The 20,149-nt window shown below is 33.1% G+C and overlaps 1 protein-coding gene across 2 annotated transcripts in view; it reads right to left on the bottom strand.

Annotated features, from left to right (window-relative positions):
• Positions 1 to 2,357: 2,357 nt before the first annotated feature.
• Positions 2,358 to 20,149, bottom strand: part of LOC118201200 (uncharacterized) — a 78,204-nt gene continuing 60,412 nt past the window's right edge. Inside the window, exons 2-3 of one of the 2 annotated variants that reach the window (XM_035373259.2) lie at positions 12,742 to 14,138; positions 2,358 to 2,525 (exon numbers count right to left, since the gene is read on the bottom strand). In XM_035373259.2, the coding sequence (XP_035229150.1) occupies positions 12,765 to 14,138 (1,374 nt within the window). In that variant the 3' untranslated portion in view covers positions 2,358 to 2,525; positions 12,742 to 12,764. The remainder of the gene's footprint in view (positions 2,526 to 12,741; positions 14,139 to 20,149) is intronic. The other variant, XM_035373253.2, reaches the window with a different exon arrangement.

Below are 20,149 nucleotides of genomic sequence, written 5' to 3'. Positions count from 1 at the left end.
TTTGCAGCGCCAATTGAAGCTCCGGAATCGTTACTAGTGGTAAGGTACGAGCTGCCAAGCATCTGCCTAGAAAATCCCATACATGCTCTATGGGATTGAGATCCGGAGATCGTGCCGGCCAATCCATACGTTCAATATCCTCACTCTCTAAGAGCTGTTCGGCAGCTACTGTGCGATGACATGGTGCATTGTCGTCCATGAAAAGGAACTGCGGACCCATAGCGCCTCTAAAAAGACGCACATATGGAAGAAGAATCTCGTTACAATAACGGGTCCCGTTGACTGAACCTGCGTCGAAGATGTGAAGGTCTGTACGACCAAGCATGATGCCTTCCCAAACGAGAACACCGCCACCTCCATACCTGTCCCTTTCAATGATGTTCGAGGGATGATTGCTGCTTCCCCGCTCTCTCCAGATGAGTATGCGATGAGAATCGCTACTCAGACTGAATCTGCTCTCATCTGTAAAGAGTACTCGTCCCCATTCATTGTCTCTCCAATTCCGGTGTTCCCGGAACCACAAAGAACGCCTTCTCCGCTGGGCAGGCGTTAGAGGTACACACCGTACAGGGCGTCGTGCAAACAGACCACCACCGTGCAGTCTTCTGGCCACGGTAAAACGCGATATTGGTCGTCAAGTCGCCTGTGTCGTGTGTCTAGCGATTTCTCCCGCTGTCTGCCGCCTGTTTCTTCTGGCCTGTAAGGCAATATACCGATCATCTGCGGGTGTGGTTCCTCGTGGACGGCCACTACTAAACCCCCGGATAGCTGTTCCTGTAGTTTGAAATTGTCTCCAAAGTCGTGAAACGATGCTGTGAGCAATTCCGAACTCTGCAGCCACACTTGTCACACTGCGGCCTTCCTCCAACTTCCCAATGATTCGACCTCGGGTAAAAGCATCCAGATGTCGTCTAACAGATTGATTATTCGCCATTTCTCGCTGAGGAAGCAACTCGGTGTGATTTTAACTGCTATACGGCGTGCAATCTCTTTCCCAGAAATACTGATCTTACACCGACAACATGCTTTATACTACTCAGACACTCTCCCATTACGTCTACCTGCATATCTGCGCATGTGCTACCGTACATCACCTTACTTAATCTCCTGATTAGTCTTTCTGTCCTCTCTGCCTCTTCGTTCAGCTGATATGCTAATTTTTCGACCAGTTTTTAATTTTTGCACACCAGTGTACACCAAATATAGTATTCATTTAATGCACTGCCAAATGCATATATGTGTATACGTACAATATAATTTCACTTATATATAGCATTGATTTATGTTATAAGAGTGTTCATATGTAATACTGTGCTATTCAAAATATCTTATAACAAAAGAAAATAATATGTACTGAACAACAGGCCTTGTATGCCAATTTAAGTGATTTCCGCAGAAATGACGTTCAATTCCGTACGGCAAGAGCTAGGACGGATGTCACTTTCGCGGTGTATATTGTATTGTATCAGCACAGTTATCGAAGGGATAAATAATTATGTTAGCCATAACACTATCGAATTGAGTGTCACTGCTTCTCACACTTTAACCGCGTTCCTTTTATAGTTTTAATGACATTTGAAGCCCATTGCAAGTATTCACTACGATCCTTTTTCGACAATATAGGAAAAGTAAATGACAGTTATCTCCGGAAGGGAAAAAAAAAAAAAATACGTATTCTTACGCGGATTACTCTTTGCTCTATTATTTTGTTCGCAAACAGAAAACAGTGCTCTATACTGCGAATTACTTTTCGCCTTTAAAATTAAATGTCTAAGTTTGAAAGAAACCTCACATTACAATTAATGATCAAGTTTTATTTTTATGCTTCTAATGAATAGCTCATTAAAATTTTTAACTCAGTGGTTAGTCATACTTTTGTCAGTTGCTGATCAAATTAATTTAGAGTTCCTCATCTTTGTTTGAGGAAAAATGGTTTACATGTCAAGAGTGTCGAAAATTACATTTCACATTAAAAACATAGATTTTTATTTATGTATAATTATTAGAAGTCTGACTTAATAAATGATCTATTTAATTGTACCCTACTGAAACAATGTTTTCTGTTCTTATGCTTTATACAAATATTTAAGGCTTTCGTATAGCATTCAGTATGATTCGGCGGATATTAAGACATTAATCAAATCAATAAAAAAATCCCGTTTCTTTGATAAAGAAATTTCGTACCATTTGTTGTCTTTATAATCTCTTTCTATCTACATCGTAATATATTTCTGATTTATAAATAAAATACAGTATTTACAATCAAGTGGCTTCAAAACTATTTTCCTCTTTTGAACTTGTCCTGGTACTAGAGTGATTAAATTTAGCGTTTCGAAGTAGATTATGAATTCATTCGATTTTCCAGTGATACATTTTATTTCTTTTAGAGATATGTTACATTTCAACTACATTCTATATTCGACTGAAGCAACCATAGAGTTTCATCTGTATTTAATGTAGAACACCATAGTTTTCAGCATAAAACATGAGACACGGATGAATAAACTTCTGAGGAGTTACCTTACCTGTAAAATAAAGTATTATTATAGCATTTATTAGTTAAAGATATTATATTCAAAAGAAAGAACAAGTATTTTGCTCATATTTTTTTTTTTTTTTCATTTTCCTTCACAGTTTACACGTTTTACTCTACATGAATGATGTTTAGCACTTTTAAATAGTATTGCTTTTAATCAATGAATTTGTATTATTATTTGTAACAGCACAATATGATATAAGTGTACGGCGGCTTTCTTTAATTACGTATATTATAACTTAAGGATTAATGCTTATTGGAATTCTTTTACACAGGGTGTTTTTTTTTTTTTTTTAAATTGAGACTATTCACAGAGCCATCTGTAGCTTGATAAGCTGGAATGCCGCCAAATTTGGATAAATTAGTTTCAAAAGTTGCTGATGGGGAAAAATGTGGCACTGTTCAGGGTTTCCAGATCGTGCGATTTTTCGCAAATTTGCGACTTTTGATAAACTTGTGCTACTAAAATTTTAGAATTTGCGATTTTGCGAAATTTTTGCGACACCATCATTTCCTTATGCTATTTTTTGCGACTTCAGTTTTTTAATATATCGTAAAATGCTTTCATGTTAAAATAATGTATCAATTAAAAATAATTTACATAAGAAAAAACAGTTAATTTAGGCTCAAATAGAAGTTGGCATCTAGCAATCCAACTTACATGTGGGCTTTCCTTTAAGGCTGCCCAGCCTGATCCTGGTATAACGAGAAGGGGGAAAGGGAAAAAGTAGAAAAAGAAAGAATGGAAAAAAAAAAAAAAAAAAAAAAACCCTGCTTCGAAACCTCTACCTTCCCCCCTCACCTCCCGTATGTTTTGTTTTTAAGTCAGTTCAGTTTAAGTTTTAAGTCAGTGTTGTTTTTAAGTCCAGTTCTATGGTAATAACGAATCGAACAAAAGAACTTGCAGCTTGAGTCCCAAACAGAGAAAGAAATGAAACACATATTGGGTATCGAAACAGAGAAAGAAAAGCAACATATATTGGGTACCCAAACAGAGAAAGAAATGAAACATATATTGGGTGCACAAATACAGAAAGAAATGAAGTTAATTCTTCTGATTATAATATTGCTAAGAACTAAGCAAGAAATGACTTAAAAATCAAAGCAACGGCATTTTTCTAAGTAACAAAACAAGTAAATTTAACCGTGAAAGAACAGGGCTTTCTTTAGTAATCAGAATCTGAAATTAATCCACCAGGCAGAACGGAAAACTCACTGAAAAACAATCCTCGATTAAAATGTTCACAATTAAAAAACCAATTAATTAAAAAACTTAACTGCCAACTCAAAAAATTTAGTACAAAAGCGCTAACAATCTAAAAGTGAGGAATTTCTTAAGAATGGATATGATAAATTAATTAAAAAATATAACCTAAATTAAATGAGAATTAATTAAAAAAGAAATGAATATTTAAATAATTGAAAATGAGCACTATAGTTTTAAAATTTTCGTTAAAGCTAAGATATGTAATTAAAACGGCTAAGAATCGAATACATTCTATAACTTACGGAACCCAATAGATAGTAAATTTGTGATGACGTCAGAGGTCATGTGAGCATGGGAAACTATGACGTCACAAACATCACGTGATCTATGACGTCATTTCCGATTTTTTGCTACTTTTTGAGTCTGTTTTTACTACTTTAGATGAAAATTTTCTGGCAACACTGGCACTGTTCTAGTCTACACAATAATGCAGCAAATGAGCTACCTTAAAAGGGTCTTACAATAGGACCACCTTCTCGTAGATCACAAACTGCATTCCGTAGATTACATTATTGACAGCCGAACGTAACATGTCATCTGGCATACTCAGCGCAGCCCGAGATATACTGTCATTTAAGGACGTCGAAGTCAGGACACACCAAAATAGACTTTGAACTTCAAATAATTCCACAGGGAAAAGTCACATGGAGTTAGATCTGGGAAGCGATGCCGCTATGAAAGTGGAAAAAAACGACTTATGGCCCTTGCTTGTGCAAAGTGATGGCGCAGTTGCCGCTGTAACCGATGGATCAATGTGAGGCGATGCTCTATCCTGCATAAAAGTTATCTGATATAGCAACCGCCTCTGTTGAAGTTAGGGAATAAGAAAACTAATCAGTATATCATGATACCTTTACGTGATTAACGGTATAGGTTTGTGTTTCTGTTAAGGTAATATTCTAAAAATGAATGGTTCACTGATGAATTTGTTGTGAAGCCATACCAAACAGTGATTTCTGTTGAATGTAATAGGATTTCTTGAACTGCATGGAATTGCTCGGATGCCTAAATTCGAAAATTGTGAGTGTTAATAGTCCCATTTAGGTGAAAATAGGTCTTATTTTCCTATATAATTCTCCACGGCGAAACCTTGTCGACTTCCACTCTGGCAAGAAATGTCAGAACAAAGGCCACTCTTTTATCATAATCATTGTGATTTAATTCCTGCATGCGGCTTATCTTGTATGGATAGAAGAGAAGAACTTTCCACAAAACTTGCTATGCTGTTGAAGGATTCAAATCCAAGATTAGCGCTATACCGCGGTACTGCTATTACCAGCAATGATCCCGTGGTGCAGTCAACGACTACAGTTGCAACATCAGTAACTGTCTCTTCTGACACTGGTCTCCGCAGTATACCAAACTGAGCTGCTAAGGATCTTGGGTTTTTTTTAAACTTCTGAATCGCCCCTTCTAATGCATCATTTGATAGAGGGCCTTTACATAGATTTTTAAGTCTTCTAAACTCATAAAGAACGGCGTTTGCGTTTGATTGAGGAAGATAAAATAACTTCATAAGTAATGCGTCCTGAGGTAAAGTGAGACGCATGTTGAGCCCAGCTAACAATCGGGATGTCTTTCGGTGTTTTCCATTATCTTTACAGACTGAACTACTAACGTTGCTGTCGCTTACGTAACGGATCAATTTCAAATTTTACCTGCCCTTCGTGCAAATTTTCAGATGTATAGTCTAGAACAGCGCTACATTTTCCCCTATCGGCAACTTTCAGAACTATTTCTTTCATAGAATCTTTCTTCCCAAGCCGTCATTTGTCCCTCGACCACATTTGGTGGAATTCCACCTTATAGATCGAGCTGCAGATGCCTCTGAGTAGTCTCAGTTTAGAAATAAACATCCTGTATAAAAGTGTGCAGGTTAAAAAAATAAAATTAAAGTATCAGATATGGCAGTTGAGTAATATACAATCCGATTTAAAGTTCTTATTAAGGAAATCTGCATTAACTCACTTAGTATGAGTAACGAAGTTCAAGGTATGCGATTAAAAAAAGAACCTAAGAAGAAAAGTAAATATGGGGAGAGAACTGTATTTCTTACAAGAACAACAACAACAACAACAAAAAAAAATAATAATAACGTCTGGCATTTTTATTCTCAGATCGGAATATGACCTTTATACCGAATGCATGGGAAGAAGAGCAATGGTAATATTTTATTTCATATTTAAAAGCATTAGAGAATGTCTTACTTCAGCAGCTTATAATAATATTGCATTTTCCGTTTTAGATCTTTCGAATAAACGACTCATATAACAAGGAAAACCTGAGCTCGATTCAACCTAATATACTGTAAACCTAAATAACCAGTAGTCAGTGTAGAAAGCTATATTTTTCTAGAAGATGTTACAACTAATTTCCTGCAAATCTTTCGAAACGGAAATAAATTTTCCGCTGTTTGCTGTTAAACATTTTGACGAAGTCAAAAGCATTCCAAAACGTTTTTTGAAAATAAACCAACGCATTCTTCGAAAAGTAGCTTTCAATGAACTTTCGATTAACGGAACTCACAGTGAAGACCGAACAAGCTCTAAATTTTGAACCTGTGTTCGGAGGGTTAAAGCTTGAAGATCTGATATATACACACACACACCTTTTTTTCTTCTTTTCTGCAAAACTGATTGCCATTAAAATCACTGTTTCTGTCAAAGGATAAGGAAGTTCAAAGATACCGCAATCAAAGAGTTAAGTCTACGCAATGTAGTAGAAGAAAGTAGTAAAAGTAACTTGACGGACGGCTTTCTTTTCAAAGAATGATAGAATCTAACTTCCTTGTCTTCGCACCATTGCGCGGAAAGGTTTTAAGCCATCAGTCAATAGGATGCTTTCTTCTCCTGTAATCCTGACTTTTCCCTTCAACCTATCTGGTGGTGATATTAGGTGGATCTTAGAACTGATATTTGACTTCGATTCTTATGCACTTGGTATAAGGAGTGAGGAGCAATTCGAAACCTTATGTAGCTTCGAAGCAAATTCTTTTAGTGTATTTTGATTACTATTAAATCTACGAAAAAGCTTAAGAATTAGTTAGAAAGAAGTCTCTAAATGTAAACTTTTAATTCGAAAGATAATGTTACTCAATAAAATAAATTATGCAATTTTTCATAAATGTTTGCCTTAAACACAATGTGTTTAATTTAACCTTTAATGCAGCATTAAAGCGGCTGTATATAAATTGTATTTTGAGCTTAATCAGCTCAGTTATTTTCGGAATAATAGGATCTTGAGGTTTGGTGCAATATGGAGAAATGTGATTAAACTGGCGACTTTTAAAATGGAGCCTTTAGTCACTTTCACATTGTTTCCATATTGGTTCCATTCGCCCATGGGCGTACCCAGGATTTAGATTAGGATGATGCAAGTAACCTTTGATTTCCTTAGATGTTGCGTACAGTAAAAAAAATCATATTCAATATTTAAATATGCAAGTTTATGACATTATTTAGCATCAATTATAAAAGGTTACATCTAAGAAATCAGGCCTCTAAATTTCATGGACTATGTGATCTTTCAATTATTTGTTACATGGCTGCTTCAACAAAGCAAGTGAAATATGAATAAAAATACATAAATTAATGATTAATATGCAACTGTAAAAAACAGACTTTTTTAAAGGTGCTGATATAGTTAATTTAAAAGATTTACTTGTTTTTGATACAATAAAAGTGATGCTTAAAGTGTAATTTTGAAAACCATCAGGACTGTCCTGTATAACACTATGCAATATTGGCAAATATATTAAAATAATCAAACAGTGAATGACAGAAAGTCGTAGCGTAACTTTTTGTGGAGAAAATGTGAATTAAAAAAACATTAAAATAATAATCTTGTACACTGGATACAATACCCTTTAAATGAGTATTTAAATTCTAACTTTCAAACTGTAAACTATAATTTAAGTTTCTAATCAATTATTTTATGTTAATATCCTTTCCTATCAATCTTGTTTCTATTTCCTCGCCGGAACGTAAATTTTTAGCTCGCGCGATATTGAAATGAGGTAAAGAGTATTTAAATGAAGGTTTTAGAGGATAAAATCAGAGCGTGTACTGCCTGCTAGGTTATTTCATCAAGCATTAAATTATAATATAATAGCTATGATAAAAAGTCTTCAAGCTAAATATCACCTGGTTGTAATTACATTTGTTTTAAAATCAAACATTTTTATTGCATAAACTGGAACTTTGAAAGAAACTGAATTATACATGTATATATTTCCGACAGCGTTTTGCATCTGTTAAACTTACAGCTACAACCATGTCGGTGTCCTCCAGATATCGATGTACTTCGTCAGCAGCAACACCATAATTTTAATAATAAAATATTAAGAGAACAACTGAAAAGTCATTACCCAGCTGTTATGATGTATCAGACACAATGCCTGTTCAAAATGATAATTTAGCAAGTACACGGCATTCTGTTCGAGGGCAGTGAACGTAACATATAATACTTTATTGACACCTTATGCATAAGAGAGTGTTCTAATGCCCACACTATTTTTTTAAGATTCCTTGTATAAAACAAAGATTATTTAATATATTGTAAGAATTATGACTGTAGCTGAGTTAATTAATCCTAAAGCGCCATCTAGATGAGCGCGCGGGTAGCGATGGGGAGCATAGGACGTGTACAAAATGTTGTAACGATTATTCTTCTTACTTTTCTTTTTATTCTAATGTATATAAATAAATACTATTTTAACAATAATTTGAAAAGTTAAAGTGGTGATTACAGTGATGCTTATTCATGATGTCTTCCGATGCTTATTCATGATATCTTTATACAGTACTGAATACTGAGATCGCATAGTAAAATTATACGAAAAGTGTTGTAACTACAGTATGGCAATGCAGATAAATCAAATAAGTTTTTCAAAGCTACTTTATTTGTGGTTTAAACACGAGGACTACTAGATTTTATGCTTTTTTCATTATCGGAGGGAAGAACCTAAAAGCTGTAAAATAGCAAGTAATCGCAGAAAGAAACAGACAAATTAGTACAATTTTATAAAAGTACTCTTGTGGATTCTAAATATGTTTGGGTTTGAAAGTTCCTGCATTAGAATATAAAATGTGTCATTCTTTACGAATTCAACTGTTTTTACCTTGTTTTGGTGAAAACCTGAAGTAACGGAAAAAAAAAAAAAAAAAAAAAAAAAAGAAGGAAAGAAAGAGAACAGTTTATTCTCGTATGTGTGGTGAGGATATTGCTCCTTTCATGCGTGGAATTGAGTTTAAATGAACTAAAAAGACAACTCATAAAGGTCCTGCACTTCAAACAATTTTGAAAGAATAATTAAATAAAATTTAAATTAAAAGAAATACTTTTCTTACATGCCTCTTCTTAGAAATAAACAAAATAGAAAAATAAATTTAAAATAACGTCAAATAAATATTATATCATATATTTCTTGTATACAAGGGTAATGGTAAAAAAATGCATTAGGGCATATACAGGGTGTTTCAGAAAATCGGTTACAGACTTTCAGGAGAGATAGAGTACACCTAGACAATGCGAAAACTCATAGCAATGCATGGTCGGAAACGCTTTTTTGGCGCGATAGTAATGACACGAAACACAAGAAAGAAAGGACACAGACAGGATGAGAATAATGTTTACTATGTTTAGTGCAGCGGAAATAAAAAATAAAAACAGAAAAACAGACGATTGTTGTCAAAGAAGGTGTTCGAAATTACGACCGGGATCGTGATGCGGGAACCGTGCGTCATGCATCGTTCATGGAGATGTGAGGCCTGCATCACGGTCCGGGGTCGTAACTTCGAACACCTTCATTAATGACGATCGTTACCTGCTTTCATTCATATTTGTTGGTTTCTGCTGTACTAAACAAAATAAAACGTGTTTTATCACACTGTTCGTGTCCTTCCTTTTTTGTGTTTTGTGTCTTTACTGCCGCAGCGTTTCCGACCATGTATTGCTATATGATTTCCCATTATCTAGCTGTACTCAATCTTTTCTCAAAGCTTGTAACCGATTTGCTGAAACACCTTGTGTGTACAACGTATCTACTTACAAGGCCTTTATTTTCGCAACCAGTTGGCCGTAGGCATATATATTTCCAATCACAGAAATGCTTTTAATGACTCAAATATTTATGTTTTGGTGTTTTCAAATTTAAAGAAATCAGTTTTATAAAAATTACGAAATCTAATGTATAAAATGTAACATATCAAATGTTAGACTGAATAAATTTTACAAAGTTTATCTTTTAAAATTAAAAAACATCAAGACTGGAATTTTTACCTCCATTGGAGCATTTTTGTATTTGGAAGTATATAGTTGATAACTGGTTGGTACGACAAACGGCTGCTTTGGTGCTTTTCAGAACAGGTCTTATCGAATTGTAATCATGCCCTTCAGTTCACATTAATGAGGAATGACCTTCTTCTAGTCATTCGGCTATGAAATTTATATTTTTTAAAAAATACCCCAAACAGTTTAGATACTAGTAGGCTTCCTAAACACTTATTTGACTTTTAAAATCAGGTTTACTGAATTGATTTTGAGATTACAAATAATATTTCTAATGATCAACTTTTATTTGAGTTCAGTGAAACGCCTCGGAAACCCTATTCTCAGTTTGTTTTCAATCAAATTTGTTTTAAGGTGTTCCGAAACTATATTATGAACAGTAAATTTGCTTTGCATTCACTGGTTTATCTATACTTCTCTCACAATTTATCCAATTCCAATGAAAAAATTTAAGTCTTCTCATGTGAAAAGAAATCTCAAACCTTTCCGACCCCGTTAAAGTACTTCTTCAACTTTAAGCTTTATCTTTTCTAGCTTTAAAATGCTTCTTATATGCGTTTTACAAGAAAAATCTGCCATAACCGGTCTTTTATTACGTTTGTTCCCGCAGTGGCACAATACCTATTTTTTAAGGATCTGTTTCCTATTTAAAAGACAAGATATTTAAGACAGCTGGTTTATTTATTAGATTTATATAATTTTATTCACCACAATAGACTTATTATGGCATTTAGAAACCGAAAACAATTAACAAAATATATAATTATCGAAAAATAGCTCAACTTACATCACCGAGTGTTTGAAAGTTTCGTGCACTTTAATACTATTTTGAGTCACTTGAGTGGCCAGGTGTTTGCTTTCTTTGTTTCGATCGACTTCGGAAATCTTGCGTTGAGATACTACTATTTTACTTTGACACTGATAACGAGGCAACCAATCCATTGGGTTGAAGCTACTACTGAATAATTTCTAGTTTATCCGTCACCAGTAAGCAGACCGGAAGATCTGATTGCAAATTTTAACGCGACAGTTGACCAATTTGACTGCAGAGCATTTCAAAAAGTGTGGCTTAATATTGGGAGATGAGCATTGTTTTACCATATGGAAGAAGAAAATTTTGAAGAATTTCTTTAATTCCGTTAAAATTAAGTTTACAAAAAGTGTAATTTCTTTCCCTACATTTATTTTGCTTTTAAATCGCAAATCAATTCTGTTTTATATGTTATTTGCCCCTTATTTATGTATTCAGAAAAATCCTCATAGCAGTTGGGCATAATATCCTTGTGGGGTTTCTACTTAGCTGGAAGCTAGAGTTAAATGTCCTGCAGACCCTCCTAGACTAATAGCGAGCTATCGCTATGTCTTAAATAGCTCCCAAAATACCGAAGAAGGTTAAAATAACCTTTCTATTTAGTCTTTACTATAACAAAATGAGCACATCTTGTGTTACAGACGAAACTTCCACTACTTTGGAGTTTTAAATTAACACAATAAAGTTAAATTCAAACTTAGAAATGTAGACTACACACCAAATAAACTAATTTGACATGGCTCAGATATTTTACCGACGCGTATTTTAAAACATCGGCTAACGAGATGCTAAAGTCGGAATATAACTTTTAAGCATAGCTGGCGAGATAATAACAGCATGACATGATTGCCAAAAGCTCTACTACAAAAACATTCAAAACCTCCAGTTTAAATACACGAAAACCTAATTTGCATTCTGCTGAGGAATATGGAAAGAAGAAGTTATATTAAAGACTTAATTAATGGTTAATTAATGTAAGATATCTTACATCCTGTTTACTATGGGCATCTCTTCTTTTCTGTACTTCAGATTTTTAATGGAAAAATAGTTATTGAAAGAATAAAAGAGTTTTTAACAAAACACAATATGTTTAGTGCACAAGTGATTTCGGAAGAACTTTGACACACAAAAAAATTAATTTACAAAATTGCAGCAATGTTTACTCCATCTCTTCAGTTATGAGTTCTTTTCTGTCATTTAAGAACTTACCTCGAATAAAATGAAAACCATTTACAGACTGATTTAAAGTATCATATAAAGTGGATTTCATAAAGCTGAGTTCATGAAGCTGATCTGTTAAACTTTTAACTGCAGTCTCTTTTATTGAATTTTAATTTATGACTCTTACTTCATGTCCTGAATAAAGATTATTTTGAACAGAAATTTTACAAATGTAGACTTCAGCGGTGAGGAAACTTCAACAAAATGAGTTCTGTCAGAACTAAAAGGTATACTTAGTTTCGTTTTTACATTTTACATGGGAAATAGTTAAACAGTTTACGACATGGATAAACTTGTCCAGCAAAAGATTTTTTTTTTTCATTTCTAACGAGACCTTGAAAATCTTTTGATAATTATTGCACAAGTATCAGAGAAATTTTCTGTATTTAAAATTTCATATAGGTATTAGTATTACAGTTTTCACACACAGTTATAATGAGTTTAGATTTTTATAATCTGAGTCATTTGATAAATAAAAAAAATGTACTAAATTAATTGAAATTTTATGAAATTTTACAGCTTAATTTAAAATGCTACTGCTCAACAGCTCAGTTCTACTCTTTTACATCATAAAGATTTTAACTTGCATCTGTTCACTTAAGAATTTTATTAACTTACTTGCTAAATGAAAATTTCTACACTCACATTTGTTTCCTGAAAAGGCCTTTTTGTTCTAATGTCTCCATTGCGGATTTTACTCGATTACCTCTTTCATCAGCATCACGAAATGCATTTAATTCATCATTCAAACGACTTTTTCCAAGCTCATCAGTGTATTCGTATTTCTGAAAATTAGATGTGCCAGGCTCATCCTCCTGTACAGTTTGTCTAATGCCTATATGACTATTAGTATCTCTGTCAATTTCATCAAAATTCCGTTTATTATTGAATCCAAAATCGTATTTGCCGAATTCATCGAACTTTCTTTTACCTATATTGCTGAAACCAGATCGATCGATTTCATCAAAGTTTCTTTTACCAATGTCACCAAATCCTGATCTATCTATTTCATCGAAATTTCGTTTTCTAATATTTCCAAAACCAGACCGGTCGATTTCATCAAAGTTCCTTTTATCAAACATGCGGAAACCAGCTCGATCTATTTCATCAAAGTTCCTTTTATCAAACATGCGAAAACCAGCTCGATCTATTTCATCAAAATTCCTTTTTCCCATGTTTTGAAAACCAAATCTGTCGATTTCATCAAAATTCCTTTTCCCCATGTTTCGAAAGCCAGCTCGGTCGATCTCATCGAAATTTCTCTTGCCCATGTTTCGAAAACCAGCTCTGTCTATTTCATCAAAATTTCTTTTGCCCATATCTCGAAAACCAGCTCTGTCTATTTCATCGAAATTTCTTTTCCCCATTGTGCTAAAACCTGACCTATCGATTTCATCAAAATTTCTTTTACCCATGTTTCGAAAGCCAGCTCGATCGATTTCATCGAAATTTCTTTTGCCTATTGTGTCAAAACCTGATCTATCTATCTCGTCAAAATTTCTTTTTCCCATATATCGGAAACCAGCCCGATCAATTTCGTCAAAATTACGCTTTCCCATACTTCGAAAACCAGCTCGATCAATTTCATCAAAATTTCTTTTTCCCACATTTCGGAAACCAGCTCTATCGATCTCATCGAAATTTCGCTTTCTAATGCTTAATTTAGATACATTAATTTCACTAGGACTCGGATTGCCATCATTGGGAAATTTAAATTTGTCGATTTCTTCTTTGGTTTTTACACTAGCATTATCGTAGCTGAACTTTGCAGACTCTCTAGATTTCCTTTTTACATTAAATAAATTATTCTGAACGTTTGGGGAATCTCTCTGGTTCTCAGTTGATTCTTCTTCAGCTTCTTTTTGCTCTCGAGCCCGAAGAACCATTCCTCCGCCTATTTTGTCAAGTGGTACTCCAACAAAACTTTTTTGTACCCTAATTTGCTTTTTTGGGTTGATTTTAAGTCGATTAATTCCACCGAGATTGAGTTCTTCATTCTTTCTTCCAAGAGTAGCCTAAAAACGAAAAAAAAAAAAAAAAAAAAAAAAAAAAAAAAAAAAAAAACCATTTACACTTGTATTACAAAATACTTCTTATATTCAAACAGTTTTAAATACATATCACAATATAGTAACTAATACTGCGTTATGCATTTCGAAAAATTCATAAATTTAAATAGTTTTGAAACGTATGTGATGAAATATTCCATATATAAAAATATCCCTGAAATTATAAGACTGAGTTCAAAAACTCTTTCGCCGAAAATAATTGAGAAGTAAATAATATAACTTTCTTAGTTTTTATACATAAAAAAGGGATTCCTTTCTTGAAGAAACATTTGGCAATAGGAGTAAAAAGATAAACAATGAGATATCGGGATGAACTGTTATTTCTGTAGTCGTAGAACAGCACTTCTGACATAAAGCCGTATATTCTCAAATTGAAAAATCAGGGACGACTAGTAAATATTCAATAAAATGTTATCCGTGACTACCCTATTTACAACCAGACATTCCTAACACTTCCGCTAGAAAAACCACAAAAATCCTTTTACGTAAAACTGCAACTGCAGTATAGAGATAAATGGAAAATTCTAATTGTGGAATACGGATTATTTGATGCTTTCGTATAGACAATGCTTCATGGAAAATAAAATCGTGTGTATACATGTATGTATGTTACTGTATTTCAGAACAGATAAATTTTAGTCTTTAATAATCATTCCTAACGTTTATTAATATAAAGCGATAAATCCGATGTAGGTAATTAATCAAATAAATAAATTTTGTGCTTTAATCAAGATATAACGGTAAATTTCTAGATTTATCGATGAGAGTTAGTAACAAATACACTTCCGTCTAGAAGTTAAGAAACAAATATTTTTTTTCCGCTACATTATTACAAAAACAAACGATAATGATATAAAATAAAATTTAAATAAGTAGTAAAGGATAAAAGTAATAAAAATATGACAAAGGAAAAATTAGGAAACTTTCGTATTTAAATCTAAACGCAGGAAACTCTGACGATGTTTCATATATGAAAAGAGACTGATTTGGGTAAGGCATTTATTTGCATTTGTTAAAAATTTCTCTGAGAGGCCCGTTAAAGCAATATCCCAAAAAATCATTTGCTTGATTACTGGTTATCATTTGTATCTAGCTGAAACTGCAAGGCGGCTAAATGCCAACTTTTGTGTTGTCCATAGATTTTGTAATCAGTTTCTCAAGGAATGTATAGTGCTGATTCAGTTTTCAAGCGCCCACTGGTGACAATTCCTTCTGAAGATCTTTTCCTGGCTCTTTCGGATTTCAAAGCATAACGGTGTTTCAGCTTATATTAGATCATTTTGTAACTATCAGAAGAAGAATATTTCTATTATGAAAGGAATTCTGAATATACTTGAACTATTTGCCAGTACAGACTCTATTCTCAGTCAAATTACTCATTCACAGTGAACACAGCGACTGAGATGAACAAGGGAGCAAAGCGCCTAGTACTCTTCATAGACGAGTTTAGATACTTTACAATGTGTCTCACATCTTAGTATGATCTGGAGAGAGTAAGGAGTAGAACACAATGACTGGAACATCGTTGGACGAAACACTGCTAGAAGTCACAGTAGCCTCATTTGAACAGGAATGAGGTTTAGGCTGTCACACTAGCCTAAAACTGATTCCTGTTCAAAGAAGGCTACTGTAACTTCTAGCAGTGTCTCTTCCAACGACGTTCCAGTGATTAAATACCGCGAAGGCCTATTCTTTCATTTTAATGGCTGATAATAATTGACCACATAGGCCACATATAATCGACTAGTAACTTTGTAAGAATTATGTTAATTTTATTAACAGTTAAATTTTAAGTTAAAGTTCCTTTCCTGTCAAATTCTTAACTTCAACTTACTACTTCCGGCCAGAACGTAGGTTTGGAATCTTGCTGAATATTTAATGAGAAGGAGCGGTATTTAAACCACGAAGTTACTTATTGAGTCAGAGAGAATCAGAGTTTCTGATTTTCTGCCTTTTTGGCCACTCTCTCTCTCTCAAAGCTGTTATTACGCTCGGCCGTACTCAGGCCCTTGCTAAGCTTCGTAGTCAAATAAGTTAAGGGGCCAACTCAATTTAAACCTTGATAGCTTCGGCTATACTTCTTTAGTTAATCTTAGTTTTAGTTTAATTCTTAGTCTTTTAAGTTCAAGCCCAAGTGCGGGCTTTGTTTGTACACTCTCAGGCGGAGTTTGTTAAATCTTATTGGAATAATAAAGGGTTGGTTACCCTTCTATCTTGTTGTTTCTTGTCGCCGAACTTAAGCGATTATTCGCTTGTTAGTTCTTAGATTCTTCACTTCCAACATTAACTTAGAATTTCGAAGTAAATGTAGAGTTCCTCACTTCTAAATGTAAGCCAAATGCAAGGTTGTTGCTTTGCTAATTTTATTGGCCCGTTTGTTACTAAAAAGGAAAGAAAAGGGAATATTTATAAATTTAAAAAATGTTATCCATCTAGCTGTAACGTCTCGTTGACGTGTAAGTTAATTCTTTTACCTGAAACATTATTTTAGCTTGGACTTAATGCGCATTTTATGGAATTAATTTTCAATGTTATTTTCCTTAAATTATTTAATAATCGGATTAATTCCTTTTACATTCGTTTTACACATTTCGGTTCAATTATTTTTAATTCTGTTGATTTGGTTTATGATAATATTTGTAATTACCCATCAGTAAGAGATCTAGAGATCTCGGTGGCCAAGGAAGCATCTGAGACCATCAACCAATAAAAGCATCTGAAAGATTTTTCTCTTGCTTCGAAGAAATAAATTATTCATATAAATCAGTGCTATTTTTATTTTTCACTTCTATATCATATTTTTCATGAATTTCTCTGCACTTTTGGTATTAGTGTGTAAACTTCTTTCTACTGTTATGGGTTACTACCTTAGAAATTTGTTTCCGTTACTCACTGATATAATCCTAAATTTTTACATAATTTATAATTTCATTTCCATTTTAATTTGCACACATGAGGCTTTCGAATTACGAAGTATTTATTGTAGGTATGAACATTTTAAATTTCGAACATTGGGAAAAAGACTTCAAAGTGACATCATGACTGTTAGCACGTTTCTTCTTTAATCGAGTTAGTTGGAGAGAGATTATCTAATATAAAATAATTCTTTTTAGCTTCTTCTTATCCTTCATTTTATTTTGAGTATTTTCCCTTTCTGTCCTAAAAATAGTAACTATTTACGACATATCAATCTAAATAGTGTCACTTCAAAATTAATCCGCATCGTAAGATCTTATGTAACGTGGCAATGCAGACACCTTTTGGCCAATTCCTAAATGAAATTTTTTAGTTGAGAACTAAAAATTTTCTCTCACCTTTTCTCTGAATGCGTCGGCACTTTTCTCGCTTGCTTGGCCTTCTCTATCATCCATTGTATGTTTTAAGATGTAAGCTTCCAAAAAATTGGGGGTGCATATTGTGCCCATAATGACGTGTGAATCAGATTATACGCTTAAAAATTTATGTTAGCCAGTAATAAAATTGCGTTGAATCTACAACTGAATCTGTCTGAAAGTGCCATCATTCAATTTACGGAGGAAAATCTCTCCAGGTGATTAAAGCGCAATAAACCATTGCCAAATCCATTACAGATATCTCCAAATTCTATATATATATATATATATATATATATATATATACACGCAAGCATATGAACGCAGGCTGTACGTGTATTTACTGAAAAGATCTTTACTTTAATAACACGTCAGGTTTTTAAGTGTTTATATTTAGAGTAACTAACACGTCAAGCTTTAAATACTGTCATTTAAATGAGAGCAGTTTACATCAAAATATCTACACAAAGTGCATTCCTTAATGCTCAATTAGACGTTTAAATATTTTGCATTAAATGCAGTCTTGAACAGTAAAATGCCTTTTGTGTCGAAACTGGAATTGAATATTAAATGACGGGGATTTATTATAGATATCCTTATCAACTAAGAAGCTATATTCCTATTACACCCAGCAATTATTGTTAAAGATATTGGTTCTGTAAATTGAATAGTTCCTGTAAAGCTTTGAGATAGGAATTCGAAATTCTGGGGCCTTCTGCGTTTAATTCTGATTCTCAAACATTAGTCAAAAGAGGTATATCTTCTATTCGATGGTGGAATCTGCAGCCCAAGGATCTTCACCGCGTTATAGACTTGAATTTTCAGGTTATCAGAAGATTAATTTTATAAAATGCTTAAGCGAAGCTTGCATTCTAAAGATAAATATAAAGGATTTCAGTTAGCACTTAGGTAGCACTTATAGGAAGGATACATATATATTTATTTTTAAATTACCTTTTAATTGTCTTTTGAATATATATATACATAGCTGCTTAGAATATAAGCTTATTGAAGCAAGCTAAATAAAATGTAAGCTAAATGATATAAATAAATTTATAGGATAAAAAGTTTTTCAGTAATATTTCATAATATTCGCTAAAACGTAAAATGCTAAAAAAGTTATTATTAGAGTTGTTATCTGTTTAGCAATTACTAATATGCTAGCAGTAGTAAATGCTAATGCAAATAAAGCCAGAAATGCTACAGTTATAACACATTTTGGCTGCAGTTTTAACGCAACATTACTTTGGAAAAATGTTCAGTCATTAGAAAGCTATTTTCAGTATAATGTCTTGCTAGAAAAATATTAATTTAGATTTTAAGAAATATTTGTTAACATCGTTGCCACGATTGCATTTTTTTTCAGTTTTTCAGAATGAGCTGAATGACGCACTAGATTGCGTAAACTGAGAATTTAACAATCAAGGTTAGGTTATATGAACATGCCGAAGCACACGAGGGCTAACTTCTTAGATAAAGGGATGCCTTTGCGGAGAACTTTCGGAAGGGATTTGGCTCGTATGTACGTAAAACTTGGGAAAAACTACAAAAGACTAGCTTTGGAACTAGTTCCTTTGACTGGTTTCCAACTCGGCTTGAAGGCATGTTTAACTTGGAAGGAATTATTTTATTTCTGCGTGAGTCTTCTCATAACGTGAGTGAATGCTCTCACGTCCAGTAAGCAAACGGAAGATTAATTACTCGAATACCGGTTGATTGTTTTCATTTCCTGTTCCGAAACTTCTATTGGTCTCTAGAACTTTAGTTGGTTAAAAGCTTTTTAATTCATAATGTAACTGCTTAATTGGAAAATATTGCCTTATTTTAATAAGAAAAAAAAATGAGAAATTACCAAGAACACTGGTATTTTCATTTTAAAAAGGTTTAAATTTAGTTGAAGAATTATGCTGTTAATAAATCGAAGTGCGATAATAAATATCAGCTTATATTTAATTTTTATAGTCCAGCGTAATTTTTCTGAAAGGTAAAGCCTATTTAAACTTAATTTATTTAATTTTATTTACATTTTATTTTATGCAAAGTTTATATCTTGAATTTGTTCCATAAAATTTAATTACGTAGAGAGGATTACAAGAGGAAAAAATAGAAAAAGGATCCTACAAAGTTGTTAAATTTTGATCTTACTCTCTAGAAATACCCTTTCCTCTTTAATGAAAGTGGTCTTAGTAACAGGACAGAATGAAATACTTATTTGATCCATTAAATACTAAATATTAAAGAAGAGCTTTCTGAGAGCTTAAATTATGTTCGGTTCTGAAGTCATTATTGCAAAGTTCTTTGGGATAAGCTTAAAAATTTCATAGAATCTTTCTATTGCTTTTAATTCCTTGCTTTTTAAGCTCTAAAGGAAATAATTTTAAAGAAAAAACTTTAGTTATCGTATAACATAACAAACAGATGTGGAAAAGATTTCTTCTACATGAAATTTATTATTTTCATGTCTAACTTCTTCCCTCTTAGTTTTACATAACATATTTTATAACATGCATACAATCATATTACTCATTTTAAATAAAAATATTACTAATTTCCTGCATAATGGTATGGTGTTAAATATTTGATGAAAATGATTAAAAAATATAGAAACAAAAATAAAAGTTAATA

This window comes from Stegodyphus dumicola, chromosome X1 (genome assembly GCF_044657685.1).
Source record: "Stegodyphus dumicola isolate Sdum_Otavi_A_Nest chromosome X1, ASM4465768v1".
Classification (NCBI taxonomy): domain Eukaryota; kingdom Metazoa; phylum Arthropoda; class Arachnida; order Araneae; family Eresidae; genus Stegodyphus; species Stegodyphus dumicola.
The sequence above is the reverse complement of the archived record's forward strand: the minus strand, read 5'-3'. Positions and strand labels throughout refer to the sequence as shown.